Raw genomic sequence first — 15641 nt, 5'->3', positions numbered from 1 at the left:
TCAAGTTAGTGTAAGCCAAAACGACATACTGAACCAACTTGAAAGAACCTACTTTACCAAAATCCACCCACACCTCAAATCAGTCAATAATTTTGACACTTGCCATAGGACTATGATTTTTGAATGATTTAAAAGTGTAGTTGATTTATTTGATATTTAGTAAACTCATTGTTTATGATCTGATTCTATTGTGAACCTAAGAAGGGCAATACTTTGTAAAAGTCTTTCATTCTTAAATAAACAAAGGAGAAAAAAAACATTTTCAAATAGGACAGTCTCAAATGAGGAAGGTTCTTTAAGCAATTGTTGCTTATTCTACCTCTGTTGTAGAAAAAAAAGAATGAACGAGGCCAGAATAATGAAGTACTTCACATTTTTGAAAGCAAGTGGTTTGAGAAGTCAGAAAGTCTGGGGAATTGAACTTGTGACACTCCCCTATCACATTATTAATAGCTCATCAAGAAAGATTATCGTTTATCTCATGCTGAGGGCAATAAGCATCACCAGACAGATTATTTTCCCCAACCATCAATTCATGTTCTTTAGAAGATTACATCATAAAGCCATGAACAAGTCACTACCTGCACTCTGGTTATACCGTGATGCTGGCTCAAGTCTTGATACATTATTGCTACTTCTTCTATGCTGATCATTTTCTTTGTCAAGATGATATTCATTATGTCCTTCAGAAGATTGCTGAATTTGAATTTGAGGACTTATGGCACAGAATAAGACATTGGAACAGAATCTACCCTTATAGGCCTTTTATATAGGGTAACATTGGTTACAGGATTCCAAAAGTTGAAGATGACAAATTTTACTGTCAACTAAACCGTTCTATAATTCGAAAAGAGTGGGATATATTGAAGCAGCAGAAGAGACATTTTGTTGTAGCAATCATTGCAAGTAAATGCACCAACAAAAATCTTCAAGCCCATCACAATAATGTTTATTTCTTCCAGTAAGGTTGTTACGCTGGATGCCACTTACAACAAGGTCGAATTCGACAAAACTACTCATCAATTGCTCCAACCGATCATCATTCAGTTCTTGCACATCTGTTTTCAAAAATATGCCAAGATAGTAGAAGACAGCCTCTGTATCATTGATCCCAGAGAAAATAGACAGGACATTGATACCACCATGGAACATGTCTCTATACAGATCATGGTGTATGGTTTTTAGGGAAACCTAGAAGCATTTCCACCTCATCAGATTCAAGTGGAACAATTTTATTCTTTTCAACCCATACCAGATTCCATTTTCAGCACTCGTCAAGAACATACTTCTGGACACTCGAAGGTGTTTCATTGTCATAAGCTTCAAGAGCCTTACAGATCCTTTCTGTCAATTTGGCACTTCCTGTACATGTTTATAAACAGTTCAACTTTGTTCTTGGATCCCAGTAAGACCATCATTTCTTTGTCAATGGAAAAGCATCAGCACATGGAGGAAGTAGAATAAAAGAAAATCTATTCTAAATTGGCAGAATTATGAATATAGCCCTTTTCAGTGTAATAGCATGAAAATGCTTCGAATCTATAAATTCTGGCTCTACATCAAATAAGTATTGTGATATTTCAGTCCAAACATTAACTGGAGCAAGTGCCATGTGCTCAAAGTAGAAATAAGAAGACTCAATAGCATCTTCTGGAAGTGTTCTTTGAGTTATCTGATCTGGTTTGGTATGAACCCCAAAAAACCAATCATTGGATTTAAAAGATGAATTTGCTCATGGTAGAAACAAGGAGACCCAATAGCATCTTCTGGAAGTGTTCTTTGAGTTATCTGATCTAATTTGGTAGGAACCCCAGAACCGTTCATTGGAATTGAAAGATGAACTGCATGATCATCTTCATTAAGAAGCTTCTTTTCAAGCTTCCTCTGCTTCTTCCTTTTCCACAAATCATAGCCCAAGTTTCGTCTTTGCTTGTAATTGGGATCATTGCATAATGGCTTCCTATCTTCTACCATAAGAAGTGCGTCAGTAACCTTAGCCATTTGATCAGCACATATAAAATCTGTCAATTCTGTAATTGATGAATCTGAACCACATCTCTCCATGGTTATTGAAGCTTCAGCCTCTGAGAATCCCATTTTTGTCAAGTATAACAGTTTACTCTCCTCATCAGAATCAGAATTCAGGATTTCCTCAGTATCAGAAGAACTATCAATATCTGTGAAATCATCCTGAAAGATCGCTTCATAATCAGATGAGTTGTTATCAGAATCAACATGTTGCATGGGTGCGGATTTTTGATGAGCTTGTACCATTGTATATGTAGTCTTGCCATTGCATCAGATTATTGTTTGCATAAATTGGTTTCTCTCCCACAGAAAAGTATATTTCAGATATGGCCTTCACTGAAAGATGATAAGCCACTGTGTCAGCCTGGAACGGATTACCAAGCTATTTTTACTTCACTGTCTGACTATATCCCTCCAGATACAAAAAATGGTCACCTCATTCAGAAGACACATATCTCAGACGTTTCTGTTAGAATGATTGAATACTTCTTAAGTTTGTGATAACATGAAGAGAATTTCAGTTACTTGATAACACTACTGTTTAGTGACACCAGAATGAGAGTATTCAAGATAAATAGATTTGGGGCACGAATAAAGCTACAAGTACCTACAACAGTGTATTGTCAAAATTGAACCTTGTAGGGATCATGATATTCAAGTCAAACAGACGTCGAGAGTAAACCAGAAATAGAAAATTGAGGCATCTAGAAAGCCCAATTTAGACAGATCTAGAGGGACATATTGAATGCCAATTTCAACCAGAAATAGAATATTGGGGCATTTTGAAGGCTCACAGCAATATGAATATTTGAGTATTTTTGGGGGCTCATCTCAACAAGAAGTAATGTTATATTTGAGTATTTTTGGAGGCTCATCTCAACAAGAAGTAATGTTGAGCACACTTTTAACATCTGTATCAGCAAATGTTGGGGCATTTTAAAGGTTCATTCAGACGGATCCATGTGGGCATTTTGAAGGCTCAGATTAACAAGAAGCAAATATCGGGGCATGCTGAAAGCCCATTTCAATCAGAATGAAGAATGTTGATGTATTTTGAACGTTTGTATCAGCAATTGTTAGGGCATGCTGAAGGCCCACATCATCATGTGTCAAGATCATTGACTTGAATAAATATTTCCAATGAGATATAAAGATATGAAGAATGAAAATGGTGAAACAATAACAGTCAATCTGACTACACATAATTGCTTCGTTCATCAGGCAGTTGCATTAGGGTCCTGTTGTTGAACAAACATTTATTCAGCAAGTATGGTTTCAAATACCTAATATTCTTAACCGTATGTCACATGACAGTGTGTTATTTGATAAACTACATTACGGTTGCATGAATAAAGATGATCCCCAGGTAGACTACTTGATCCAGGGTTCAGTTCCTTAAGATCTCAGCATTGAATTTGGCCTTCTGTGTGTCGGTGATAATTGAAAATATTTCTTTGAGATTCCTAGCAAATAGTTTCAACCATACTACTGAGGTTACGAAGCTGTTTTTCACATCAGTTTTGTGTAATTGATGATATTGAAGAGAGAAGCTCAAGTATATTGCTCTTTCCCGATTGTTACTGGGGTTATCATTGCCAGCTAGACTAAACCGAGTTCTCATCTATTTGGTTTATCATGTGCGTTTCATCCCCAGCAGCAAGAATTTCATGAACCTTTTTTCTGTACATGGATCCTACAGCTGAAGTGTTTCTATTTTCTACCATGCTCATTATGAAAGAAAGCATGATCAGTATCACATTTGCCTTTTCCAGAGATGATATCAAGATTTGTCGGTATTTCCTATTCAATTCGATACCAGCACATTTTGTGAATTTGACCAACTTTTTGGTCATACCAACATTACACTTGAATCCCCACTGAGTTTTGTTCTCAAGTGGTCTTGTGACGTTATTCAAAAGCTTTGAACATTAGGCAAAGAGCTTAAATGATTGAGAAATCTTGGCAGAAGCCACAGTAAAGGATGAATGTGTTGTCAAATGTTTTACGAACATCTGAACAGAAACCACAGGAAAGGATGAATGTGTTGTCAAATGTTTTACGAACATCTGAGCAGAAGCCACAGGAAATGATGAATGCACTGTCAAATGTTTTACGAACCTGCTATTCTGATGCTGAATCAATGTTACAATCATATGGTTTCCATTTATTGAACCAAGATGAAATTTATCTTCTTCAACCCCAAGATTAGAAGTAAGATATAATGAAGATTTCTTTCCACATAAGGGAGAGCTGAAATTTTAACAACAAGAAACTATTTGAACGACAGGTTGTGGTTAAGCATCTCGACATGATATGGTTCAAGTTGCCTTGTTCGAGAACCAATTAAATGTGGAAACATGAAAGGAATTGGAATAAATCTTCCTTATGATATGTTTCAAGAGTCAAATCAGAACAGACTCTACTCCCCTAATTAATCCCCGCTGAGTCACATATCTACATCTACACTCTTCAAAGATGATAGGTTCTCTTTTTAAAGATGATAGATTCTCTTTTCAAAGATGAAAGCTTTATGGGATTTACACACAAGTCCAAGCAAATAAAGTTGGTTTTATCTAAGACAAAATGGGGCATCAGGGTCGTAATTTTGACTACGACAAGAGTTCCACAAGAAAAACATTTCTTCTAAGACTTAAATGAAGCAAAGAAGGCACCACGATACAAGGTCTGCAGAAATACAAGCTTGATAGCATAAGTTCCTACACTAATATCTAGAGGTAACCCTGGCAATAAATGATGAAGTAAAGGAAGACCAAGTTCACCACTTTGAAGTCAAATGAAGATTGCATCAATATTCATGCATTCATAAGAACATCATTTGCACAATAGACAATGCATTACATAGATACATCTGAGTGCATTCAAACATGAAGTTTTACAGATCTTCGGAAGAACAAGAAGATTCATGGTAAGAAATACCTTACAAGAAGAAGGTATTCAAAACCGCAAATACATGAATTATACAAACATCTGAAGAAGTGATAGATGCAATCCACAAGAATGAAAATTATCTTGAGATTAGAGCATGTTACCCAATCAATATGTTATTTTGAAACATAATGAGAAAACGATTTTCATAGTTTCTCATTTTATCTTTTCTGAAATTAAATTGTTGAAAAGTAAGAAAACGATTTTCTTAGTTTTTTACTTAGTAAACTATTTCTCACATCTGTAAGCCCTTCAGTGCATGATGTTTCCAAAAAGCCTTCGGGAGCTTTTTGATGTTTTCAAAGCCTTCGGGTCATCTGTAAGCCCTTCAGTGCATGATGTTTCCAAAAAGCCTTCGGGAGCTTTTTGATGTTTTCAAAGCCTTCGGGTCATCTGTAAGCCCTTCAGTGCATGATGTTTCCAAAAAGCCTTCGGGAGCTTTTTGATGTTTTCAAAGCCTTCGGGTCATCTGTAAGCCCTTCAGTGCATGATGTTTCCAAAAAGCCTTCGGGAGCTTTTTTATGTTTTCGAAAACCTTCGGGTCATCTGTAAGCCCTTCAGTGCATGATGTTTCCAAAAAGCCTTCGGGAGCTTTTTGATGTTTTCAAAGCCTTCGGGTCATCTGTAAGTCCTACAGTGCATGATGTTTCCAAAAAGCCTTCGGGAGCTTTTTGATGTTTTCGAAAACCTTCGGGTCATCTGTAAGCCCTTCAGTGCATGATGTTTCCAAAAAGCCTTCGGGAGCTTTTTGATGTTTTCAAAGCCTTCGGGTCATCTGTAAACCCTTCAGTGCATGATGTTTCCAAAAAGCCTTCGGGAGCTTTTTGATGTTTTCAAAGCCTTCGGGTCATCTGTAAGTCCTTCAGTGCATGATGTTTCCAAAAAGCCTTCGGGAGCTTTTTGATGTTTTCAAAGCCTTAGGGTCATCTGTAAGTCCTTCAGTGCATGATGTTTCCAAAAAGCCTTCAGGAGCTTTTTGATGTTTTCAAAGCCTTCGGGTCATCTGTAAGTCCTTCAGTGCATGATGTTTCCAAAAAGCCTTCGGGATCTTTTTAATGTTTTCAAAGCCTTCGGGTCATCTGTAAGTCCTTCAGTGCATGATGTTTCCAAAAAGCCTTCGGGATCTTTTTAATGTTTTCAAAGCCTTAGGGTCATCTGTAAGTCCTTCAGTGCATGATGTTTCCAAAAAGCCTTCGGGAGCTTTTTGATGTTTTCAAAGCCTTAGGGTCATCTGTAAGTCCTTCAGTGCATGATGTTTCCAAAAAGCCTTCGAGAGCTTTTTGATGTTTTCAAAGCCTTCGGGTCATCTGTAAGTCCTTCAGTGCATGATGTTTCCAAAAAGCCTTCGGGAGCTTTTTGATGTTTTCAAAAACCTTCGGGTCATCTGTAAGCCCTTCAGTGCATGATGTTTTCAAACATTTCCATCATGCTCAAAAGAAGCCAAATGAAAAAATTATTGTCTTTTTCGTCTTTGCTCTATTCTTGTTAACACAAGGATGAGCAAAGAGGGGCAGCTGTAGACATCAATTTTTTTTCATTTTAAGTTTATTATTATTATTAAAATTATTATTATTATAATTATTATAATTATTATTATATATTATTTATTAAATATTACAAAGCCCATTTACAACCCGATTACAATTGGCCCAGCAGAACCCAAACCCTTTAGGGTTTGTAACATTCAGCTAGGGTTGTCTAAACCCTAGCTTCCAGACGCGGCGCCCCCCTGAAGCCACCCCGACGACCGACTCTCTGATGCCAGATGGTCCAACCAGTTGTTGCCGACGCTTCAGTACTGCCACGACGCCGGCCTCGTCGAGCTTTCCAGAAGCCAGCTGCCTCACCAAATCAGTGCTCTATGGTGAGTCACCGCCATAGCTTGGTGACTCACCAAAGATGCTACCCATGGGACCGGTCCGAGGAGTACACTGTGGTGGCTATAAAAGCCACCACTGAACCTGCAAAGGAAAACCAGCAAGAACGGAGAGCAGAGAACAACAACAAACAGAACAGAAAAAAAAAGAGGGAGGAGAAGAACACAAACGAACAACAACAGAGAAAAGATACGAAAAAAAAAAACACAGAAAGCTACCAACGATCCCAATCAACGACAAACCAGTAAAAAAAAAAGAAGAAGAAGAGAACAGAGGAACTTACTCTGTCATCAGAGAACACCAAACGTCGCCGGAGAACCGAAATGCCGAAGGTGAAAATCGTAGATTTACGATATATTATGGGGTTTTAGGTTAAAATAACCTTAGATCGAACCTTAGGACGTTTAGATCTACGCTTTGGGGGTGTTTTTGGTAAATTCCGGCCACCGTTACGGTGGCCGGCGGCGGTGGCCGACGCCGGAACAAGGTGGCAAACGGTGGCTGGTTTCCCTCCGGCGAGGGAAACTTAGAGAGAAACGAGAGAAAAAAAATTTCTCTCGTTTGAGAGAGAGAATGGAGAAAGGAGAATGAGAGTGATGGCCCTTCGGGCCAGCCGTTTGGGGTTAAATGCCCTCTCCCAAACGACGTCGTTTTGGGAGAGGGGTATTTCTGTAATTACCCTCAAGGGTAAACCCTTTCCGCAACCCTCTATATTTATAACTTTGCAATTTAGTCACTGAAATTGATTTTTAATCATTTCAATTCGGTTTTATAATTTTATTTAATTTATAATTTAATCCTTGCCTGCTTATATAATATTTAGGGTAAATACCCATTTTAGTCCTTACCAGTATTAAATAATATATTTAGGTAAATATCAAATTTAGTCCCTTATAGTTTAGTATTTTTTATTTTAATCCCGTATTAATTAATTAGGTTAAATTACACTATTAACCATTATCTTTCATAATATTTCAAATTATTATCTTTATTTTTGATACTTTATATTTAGTTTTATAATTTTAATTTCTTTTATTTTGATCATTATTTAATTACAATATTATTTTGTTATCACTTTTATATTTTAATTATGGCTTTAATTATTATTTTATTATTATCTTAATCTTATAAATATATTTATATTAAATATTATAAAAATTATAATTTATCTAAATCATTTTTATGAAAAATTATTATATTTTTAATATTTATTTATTAATATCGAAGAAAAGAACTGTCTTAAAACACCTAGAAGTTCTTTTATGATATTCTTAAATAAATAATTATCTTGTTTTTTTTATAAATTAATTATTTTTTTAAAAAAATGCTTTTTTTAGTTATTTATTTATTAATATCGAAGAAAAGAGCTGTCTTAAAGCACCTAGAAGCCCTTTTCTGATATTTCTAAATAAATAAATAATTTATACATATTAACATATTTTCTCTAAATTATTTAAAATAACATAATTATGAATTAAATATATTTTGAATTTTTAAATTTTTAATGATAGAGACAATTTATAATTAAAAAGTACCAATTTTGGGCGTTGTAGGGGTGCTAATCCTTCCCTAAACGTAACCGACACGAATCCCTTTTTATTATTAAAAAGAACGAATTTTTGGTTATAAACGCAGATCAGATCATTTTTTAATTGATGTTTTTTTAAAACTCTTTTAAAAAAATAATTTTTAGGTATTCGACCTACCTGACCCAAAAGGCCGATGGCGACTCTCAAATTATTTTCAAAACCATTTATTCACATCAATTTTCCCGCCAAATAAATTTTTCGTGCCCGGACAAAAACCGGTTACGACAGTAGGCCTCATAGTTTGTATTCAATGCTTGGGATATATGCCAAGCCAAATGCTGGGTTTGATCGGTTTCTATCGTTTCTTTTCTAGTCTTAGATGAAGAATGTGAAGCTTGAACCACGTCCTACATTTTTATAACAAAACATCAAATAAAGTAACGATAATCCAATCATGTATTTCTTGGACGCCCTAGTTATTGATACAGCCAATTAAAATTTTAAAGCATCACAATTGCTCCAACCCCCTTTAGCTTCACACGTTGTTCCAACTTTGAGAGACCTAACAAGTTCATAGGAACTTTTCACGACAAGACGATAGGATCCATTTGGCATTCGACTTTGATTTATGAGTTCATAGGAACTCTCACCCTCGGCCATGCTTATCGCCTTATCACTTCTCAAGGTACCATTTTCTTCATCGGAAGATTCCTGATTGTTGCTTTCCATCACCTTTATGTCAATTTCGGAACTTATTGTTTGTTTGCTGTGCCTGCAGATTTGATGAAGGATTGAAGGTCATGAGAGCCAAGAAAATTGCAAAAACGAAATGGGAATCCATGAAAAAGTTGCAGCACCATGGACAAGACAAACTAAGTTCAAGAAGAAAGTCTGACGCAGAGACAACCAACCAAGTATGTTTTCTATATATGTTTTTCCGACCATTCTTTTTCCCCCCTACCCAAACACTAAGGTACTTATGTTGTAAACTTTTCAGGAACAGAAGCAAGAAAGACAAAGCTCAAGGAAAACACATGTGAACGCAGCTGCAATGAGGTCAAAATCATGGCGGCCGTCATTACAGAGCATCTCTGAGGCTGCAAGTTAAATATGTTTTCATTTGATTAGGTTTTGAGAATGACCCTCTTTTGTTTAATGAAGACCCAAACATTAGGATGTATGGGGAATGGAAGTTCACCGGTTGAATGAAGGTGATAAGATAACCCAGATTTCTTAATTGCAATGGAAGCTCCCAAATTGAAATCTGTTTGTAGAAATGAAAAACACATATAGCTTCTCAGTCCAGAAGAGACTTGGATCTTACATCGTATTACAAATTCCAAACAGTTAGCTCTCATAGTTTATTTTTAACCAAATTTGAATCAAATTCTCTTTTATTACCATAGAATATAGGCATAATGATAAAATTAATCTCAACATTTACACAAATAATCATTTCATTTCTGTTCTTTTTTGGGAGCATTTTAACTCTCAATATTTCAATTTTTTATCAAAATAGTCCCTGTAGAATAGAAATTATTAGTTGACTAACATGGAAAACGTGCAAAGTATATGTAAAAGTGTCACATCATCAACATGTATTAATTGATAGTCAACTAATAATTTTTATCGAACATATTTTGATCAAAAAATGAAACGCTTAGACTAAAATGCTAAAAAAAATAAAAGATGAAATAACCATTTGAACAAATGTTAGGAGTTAATTTTATTATTATGCCTGAATATATATGTAACTTTAATTTCTATTTTAACTATAATTTTTCTCTTTTTATAATTTAGTCCTCGGCTTTATATTTTATTCAATTTAATTTTTATTGTAGTTTTTTTTTACAAATTTCTCTTTCAATTAATTCCTTAACTACTTTATATCATTATCAATATTGTGACCCTAAAATATTTTGTTTTAAAAATTGGATTATAAATACATATTTTTTATTTTAAATGGCATTTTATTTATTAAATAATATTACAATGCGAAAACGAATGTATGTATGTAAGTGTTGTTAGATAAAATCGTTAAATTGAACTATTCGCGCCCTAACATTATTAATATTTATAATTAAATTTGATTAGAAACTAGAAAACTCAATTTGATTCGACTTGACTCTAATTTCTTAGACTTGACTCGAAAAAATTTTAAATAAAAATTTAAGTCTTAAAATATAACTCAACATCTTGAATAACTCAAATTTTTTTAACTCGACTCGATCGTACACTCACTCCTAAAGTTGATCATTGATTACATGTTCCTTGTTAGAGTTGCTATCTATTTTTTTATTAGGTCATGAAATTACAATTCAAACAATGATAAAAAGTGAACAATATATTTCGTTTGATACTTTAATTCTTCTATTGCTTTTATGTTGATCAAGAAAGGACATAATAAAAAATATGGAATATAATTTGTAATTTGTGAGTGTAACAGTTATAACAAATACTGTATTTCTTCGACATATTTCTTATAAATCATACCAAAAAACACATATTAAACTATCACACTCACACATCTATATAACATCAATATAGTCATCATGTAAAATTGCACGTCAATCGAACTTCAAACAAGATTTCTATTGTGTTAACAAGGTACATTAGGAACCAAATTGTAAGCTATCAATTAACATCTATATTAACATGCATTTCTTAATCTTTCTAGTTCAAACATGAAATTAAATTTCTAGTTTAAATTTGAGCTTAATAGAGGAACAACGTTAGAATTTAACCAAGCTTATAATGACTAAAGAGTGGGACCCTTTTCAAGAGGGGAACCTGTTAAGAGATTATTGTTTTTATGTAATTGTATAAATAGTCGATTATTATTTAAGTATAAAGGTAAATATATATATTTATTAAGACAATTTCATTTGCATTTTTTGTCTTGTTAATAATGGGAATCTTATATTGGTGTATACAATTCGATATGCTGAAAAAAGTCGATTAACTAAATCTAAACGGAATAAATGAAAATACCGTTTAAGACAAGTTTGAATTAAACGCTTCAGAAGAATAATGAGAAAAATAAAAATAGGGGTAAACTGCATCAAGCATTGTTAAACTTTAGGTTTAATATCCTCTTTATTATTGGGCTTTAAATTAGTTTTTCAATAAACCTACACAAAATCAACAAAAATTTATCTAAATGTTAGATGTTCAAACATCCGATGAGATTAATTTCGAGGTATACTGTTTGACTTTTTAAAAGAATATTTCTTGCCGTTTGAATTTTTAACAAAAAATTGAAACCCCTTAAATTGAGAAAGCTCTCAAACTCTAAATATATAAAAAAAACTGTGTTTAATTTGTGAGTTTTTAAAGAGATTTCGAAGAAAAAAAATCTAAACTGATTAAGTAGTAAAGGACGATGAGACAAGTTTATCAAAATCTAGGTTGGTCACAAAAAACGTTGGTAATTTTTTACGACAATTAAAAAAGATGAAAAAATTCTAATAAAACAGTTTATGATGACGAATAAAAAAATATATTTTTTAGCTTTTACAGTAAACGTCAACACTAAACTGTCATATCATTTAGTTATTAAAGATTTAACTGTTCTGTGATTTAATTGAACTCGAAACTAAAATTTTGTATTTAAATTGAAACGTTTTAAATCGACACACAACCTAAAGTTTAGTGAAATTCGTTGTGATTTATCTTAAAAATAAATAAATAAAAGTTTTTATTTTTTTCTATAAACTAACAAAGCTGATTGCATACTATCACAAATCATCAAATAAACACTCTTTCCTTTAATTCCAAATGCAATGCCTGGAAGCACAAAAATGATATAAGAAACATCATACAACATGCTAAACATGGTCAACACGTTTAAGATTTTTGTCCAAATTTGATTGACTAATGCAATGAAACGAAAAAAGAACACACAATACAAGACGGTCGAGATGAGTAATTTGGTTTAGCAATGTCCATTGAAGTTGTGGTAAGAAGCCATCAAATGTTCCACAAATTCATTGATGCACTTATCCGAGCTCCCTCCTTCATCGATCGCTCTCTTAGCCGAATCCCTCCATTTCTTAGCGTTTCTCTTCATCTCTTTGCTCCTCTCCCCTTCCATCACTTCCATCAAGCATCTCATCAGCTCATCTTTCCTCACAACACCCTCCTCGTCTTCCTCGGCTCTCACCCCGATCTCCCAAATCTCCTCGACAAACTTAGCGTCGGTCAATTGATCGGTCCATTTCGGTATGCCGATCATCGGCACACCCAGGCTCAGCCCTTCTAGGGTTGAGTTCCACCCGCAGTGTGTCACGAAGCACCCCACTGTCCGATGTGCCAGCATTTCAAGCTGGTTGCACCATGTTACGACCTTGCCCTTTTGTCGACTCGAGTAGTCTATGAACCATTTGGGCAGTTTTCGCTGCTCGGTGTCTCTTACTACCCATAGGAAATACATGTTGCTCTCCTTTAAACCCCATGCGATCTCTTGAATTTGTTCCTCTGATAATGAGACCATGCTTCCGAATGAAACGTAGACGACCGAGTTAGATGGTTTTGGTTCGAGCCATTCAATGCACTCGTCGCTGAGTGGCTTCCATAAACTCGAACCGTACCCTCCATCACCTTTGATCCTTTCGTCCAAGTAAGCCGATGGGATCATTGGGCCAATCAACTTGGCTGGCCAAATCTCTGATACCCCTATTGTTTCCTATATAACATGCAACTTACAACATCATCACTAAAATCGAGCCAAACCAAATACATTTAATTGAACCGAACCGAAGCTTAACCGAACACTACGGTTTGAATCTGTTTTCTCGAACTTTTTCACATATCTATAAAAAATCAAGTAGCCTGCACGATAATGATATTATGATAAATATGATGTTATAGATTCTATATTGATCTAAACATACCTTTCCTTCGAGTTCTTCGAAGGTGTTACCAAAAACCCAATCCGCTTCATTCAAATTCGAATACTGACTCAACTTCATGGCCAAATACGCAGGGTAGCTATCTGGGAACCTAAGGAAACTCGGCAAGTCTCGGGAGTTCAACGGCGGGAGTCCCGGTAACACCAACGGCATTGTTGCATGATCGAGTGGCAAAGCCAGCAGGTCATGTTGAATGTGAGCAAAGATGTTACACACCGTGGCAGAGTTAGTAAAAAATGCAGCCCCGTAAATCCCATGCTGCTTAGCAACATCGAGAGCCCATGGAAGAAACGAGTCGTACACGACGCAGTTAACCGGCATGTTGGAGTTGGAGAATTTTTCGACGAGTTCGGCCAGGGTTCTAGAACCGTGGACCCTGAATGACTTGAGGTAAAAGTCTACGTCCCCTACTTGAGAAAAGCCGCCTTGGTCGAAGCCGTCGGAGATGGGTTCGACACCGATGTGAGGGGCGGATATGGAGTGGAGGGTGTAATGGGTGGTGGCCAGTGTGGCCTTTACACCTTTGGAGGCTAAACGTTTGGCGAATTGGAGAAGAGGGTTAATGTGGCCTTGGCTTGGGTACGGGAGTACTACAACGTGCCCTTTGATTTGTTTGTCTTCCATTTTCTCTCGTCTATTGAATGAAGCCTGCTTCATTCAATGGGTTTCTATTTCTTTTATAGAAAAAGCCAAAGGAAAATAAATCCAACTGTTAACACAGACGATACAGAATTTTACGTTGAAGTAAATAAATTTATTTTAGAAACAAAATCAAATTATTAACAAACGGGGTGCTCATCATTCCTCACATGTGATTGATTCCGAATTCTTTTAAATGAATATCTCGTAAGATATAGATATAATAAAAAAACAATTTTAAGTATTCAATTTTACCTAACTCAATAGATTATCGACGACTCCAAGAAATAAATTATTCACTTTAAGTCAAAATGTGATCTCATATAATTGTTGCAACAAAAATACAAAAAATATATGTTAATTTAAAAAAATAGAATTAATTATTTAGTCTCTCCGTCTATAAAGATCATGAAGAAAACAATAATTAATATTTTTATTTTTTTTATAGAAATCTTATATATTAAATTTTTTATTTGCATACGTATGCTATAACCGAATACCATGTTCTTTTTTATATTATTGTTTTCCGAAGAAAGGGGAACATATGTTCATATCCAAAATTTGTGATGTTATTTTGAATAATATAATCGAATAATGATCATGAAAAGTATGTTTTAAAATTTAATTATATTTAAATGTTGAACCAATTTTTTTTGACTCCCGAGTGTTCCAGCAGATTGGAGAGTAGACTAAAGCTGCACTTTGTCCTGAAACCAAAATTTCAATTACTAAAATATGTATATATAACGTCATGATAACTAAAATTAACAAGTAATGGTACACATATGTATATTGTATATACTTGATTAATTATTATTATTATTATTACTAGTTTAAATATAGTGATTGGTTCTCGATAATAAAAAAAATCTCCCTTTTCCAGTAAATTTTAACAATATTTCAAAAGTTATAGGACGAATCAAATGATTTTAGTAAAAAAAATATTTTTTGTTATTCTTTAAAGTCTCAAATTCGAATATTATGAATCTTAAAGGTTTAAACGTTCAATATCAAAATTATTAAGAATTATCTTTAAAATACTACATTATGCTTCCCTATATTATAAAAAAAATTAATAATACTTCAGAAATTATATGTACCTACGTAATAGGAGTCCTCAGCGCTTCAATGTGATCATCAAGCGTATAGAAGGAAAAACGTATTAATAAATATTGGGTAAACTATAGAAGTGGTCATTTTCGTTTGAGTTTTAAAAACTTTTCTTCACTAAATTTAGAAAATATAATATTTGGTCACTTTATTTCGTTTTAATTAAAATGTGGTCATTAATGGTTAACCGTCATTAAACCTTTAACAATTTACTAACATAATACGATAAATATATAACATTAAAATTACATCATAATCGTTAGTAAAATGGTTTGATTTTATTTGAAATCCTAAAATTTAGACAAATACTGATTATGAGTTTTTTTTTTTTGCAAAATCAAATTAGTTTTTGGGCAATATTTCAATTTACCCATATTTCAATATTTTTTCTCCCTAACCGTGAATATTGCTTATCTTCTCCTCTCTTCTTCTTTAGACATCTCTGCTCCATTGCAATAGTATTCTTGTTTCTAATTATTAGTTGTAATTATTGAAGTCCAATTAAGTGGGTTACCAGTTGTAAGAAAAGGTATAAAAAAGTAATGAAGATAGTGAAAAATACAGAGAACACATCATTTAAACTCTAAAATGATTCACCACCA

The 15641-nt window shown here is 34.1% G+C and overlaps 2 protein-coding genes across 2 annotated transcripts; one reads left to right on the top strand and one right to left on the bottom strand.

Annotated features, from left to right (window-relative positions):
* Nucleotides 1-8690: 8690 nt before the first annotated feature.
* On the top strand, nucleotides 8691-9494 carry LOC120143888. Its single transcript, XM_039158097.1, has 4 exons — nucleotides 8691-8731; nucleotides 8914-9065; nucleotides 9170-9295; nucleotides 9373-9494. The coding sequence occupies exons 1-4, from the start codon at nucleotides 8691-8693 to the stop codon at nucleotides 9486-9488; spliced, it is 435 nt and encodes a 144-aa protein (XP_039014028.1). The 3' UTR covers nucleotides 9489-9494.
* Nucleotides 9495-12151: 2657 nt separating this feature from the next.
* LOC120143824 (UDP-glycosyltransferase 74B1-like) lies at nucleotides 12152-13917 on the bottom strand. The gene is made up of 2 exons (XM_039158055.1): nucleotides 13273-13917; nucleotides 12152-13064 (listed from the first exon to the last, which is right to left on the bottom strand). The coding sequence occupies exons 1-2, from the start codon at nucleotides 13912-13914 to the stop codon at nucleotides 12315-12317; spliced, it is 1392 nt and encodes a 463-aa protein (XP_039013986.1). The 5' UTR covers nucleotides 13915-13917; the 3' UTR covers nucleotides 12152-12314.
* Between the last annotated feature and the right edge of the window lie 1724 nt (nucleotides 13918-15641).

Source organism: Hibiscus syriacus, unplaced genomic scaffold (genome assembly GCF_006381635.1).
Source record: "Hibiscus syriacus cultivar Baekdansim isolate YM2019G1 unplaced genomic scaffold, ASM638163v2 tig00110864_pilon, whole genome shotgun sequence".
Classification (NCBI taxonomy): domain Eukaryota; kingdom Viridiplantae; phylum Streptophyta; class Magnoliopsida; order Malvales; family Malvaceae; genus Hibiscus; species Hibiscus syriacus.
The sequence above is the reverse complement of the archived record's forward strand: the minus strand, read 5'-3'. Positions and strand labels throughout refer to the sequence as shown.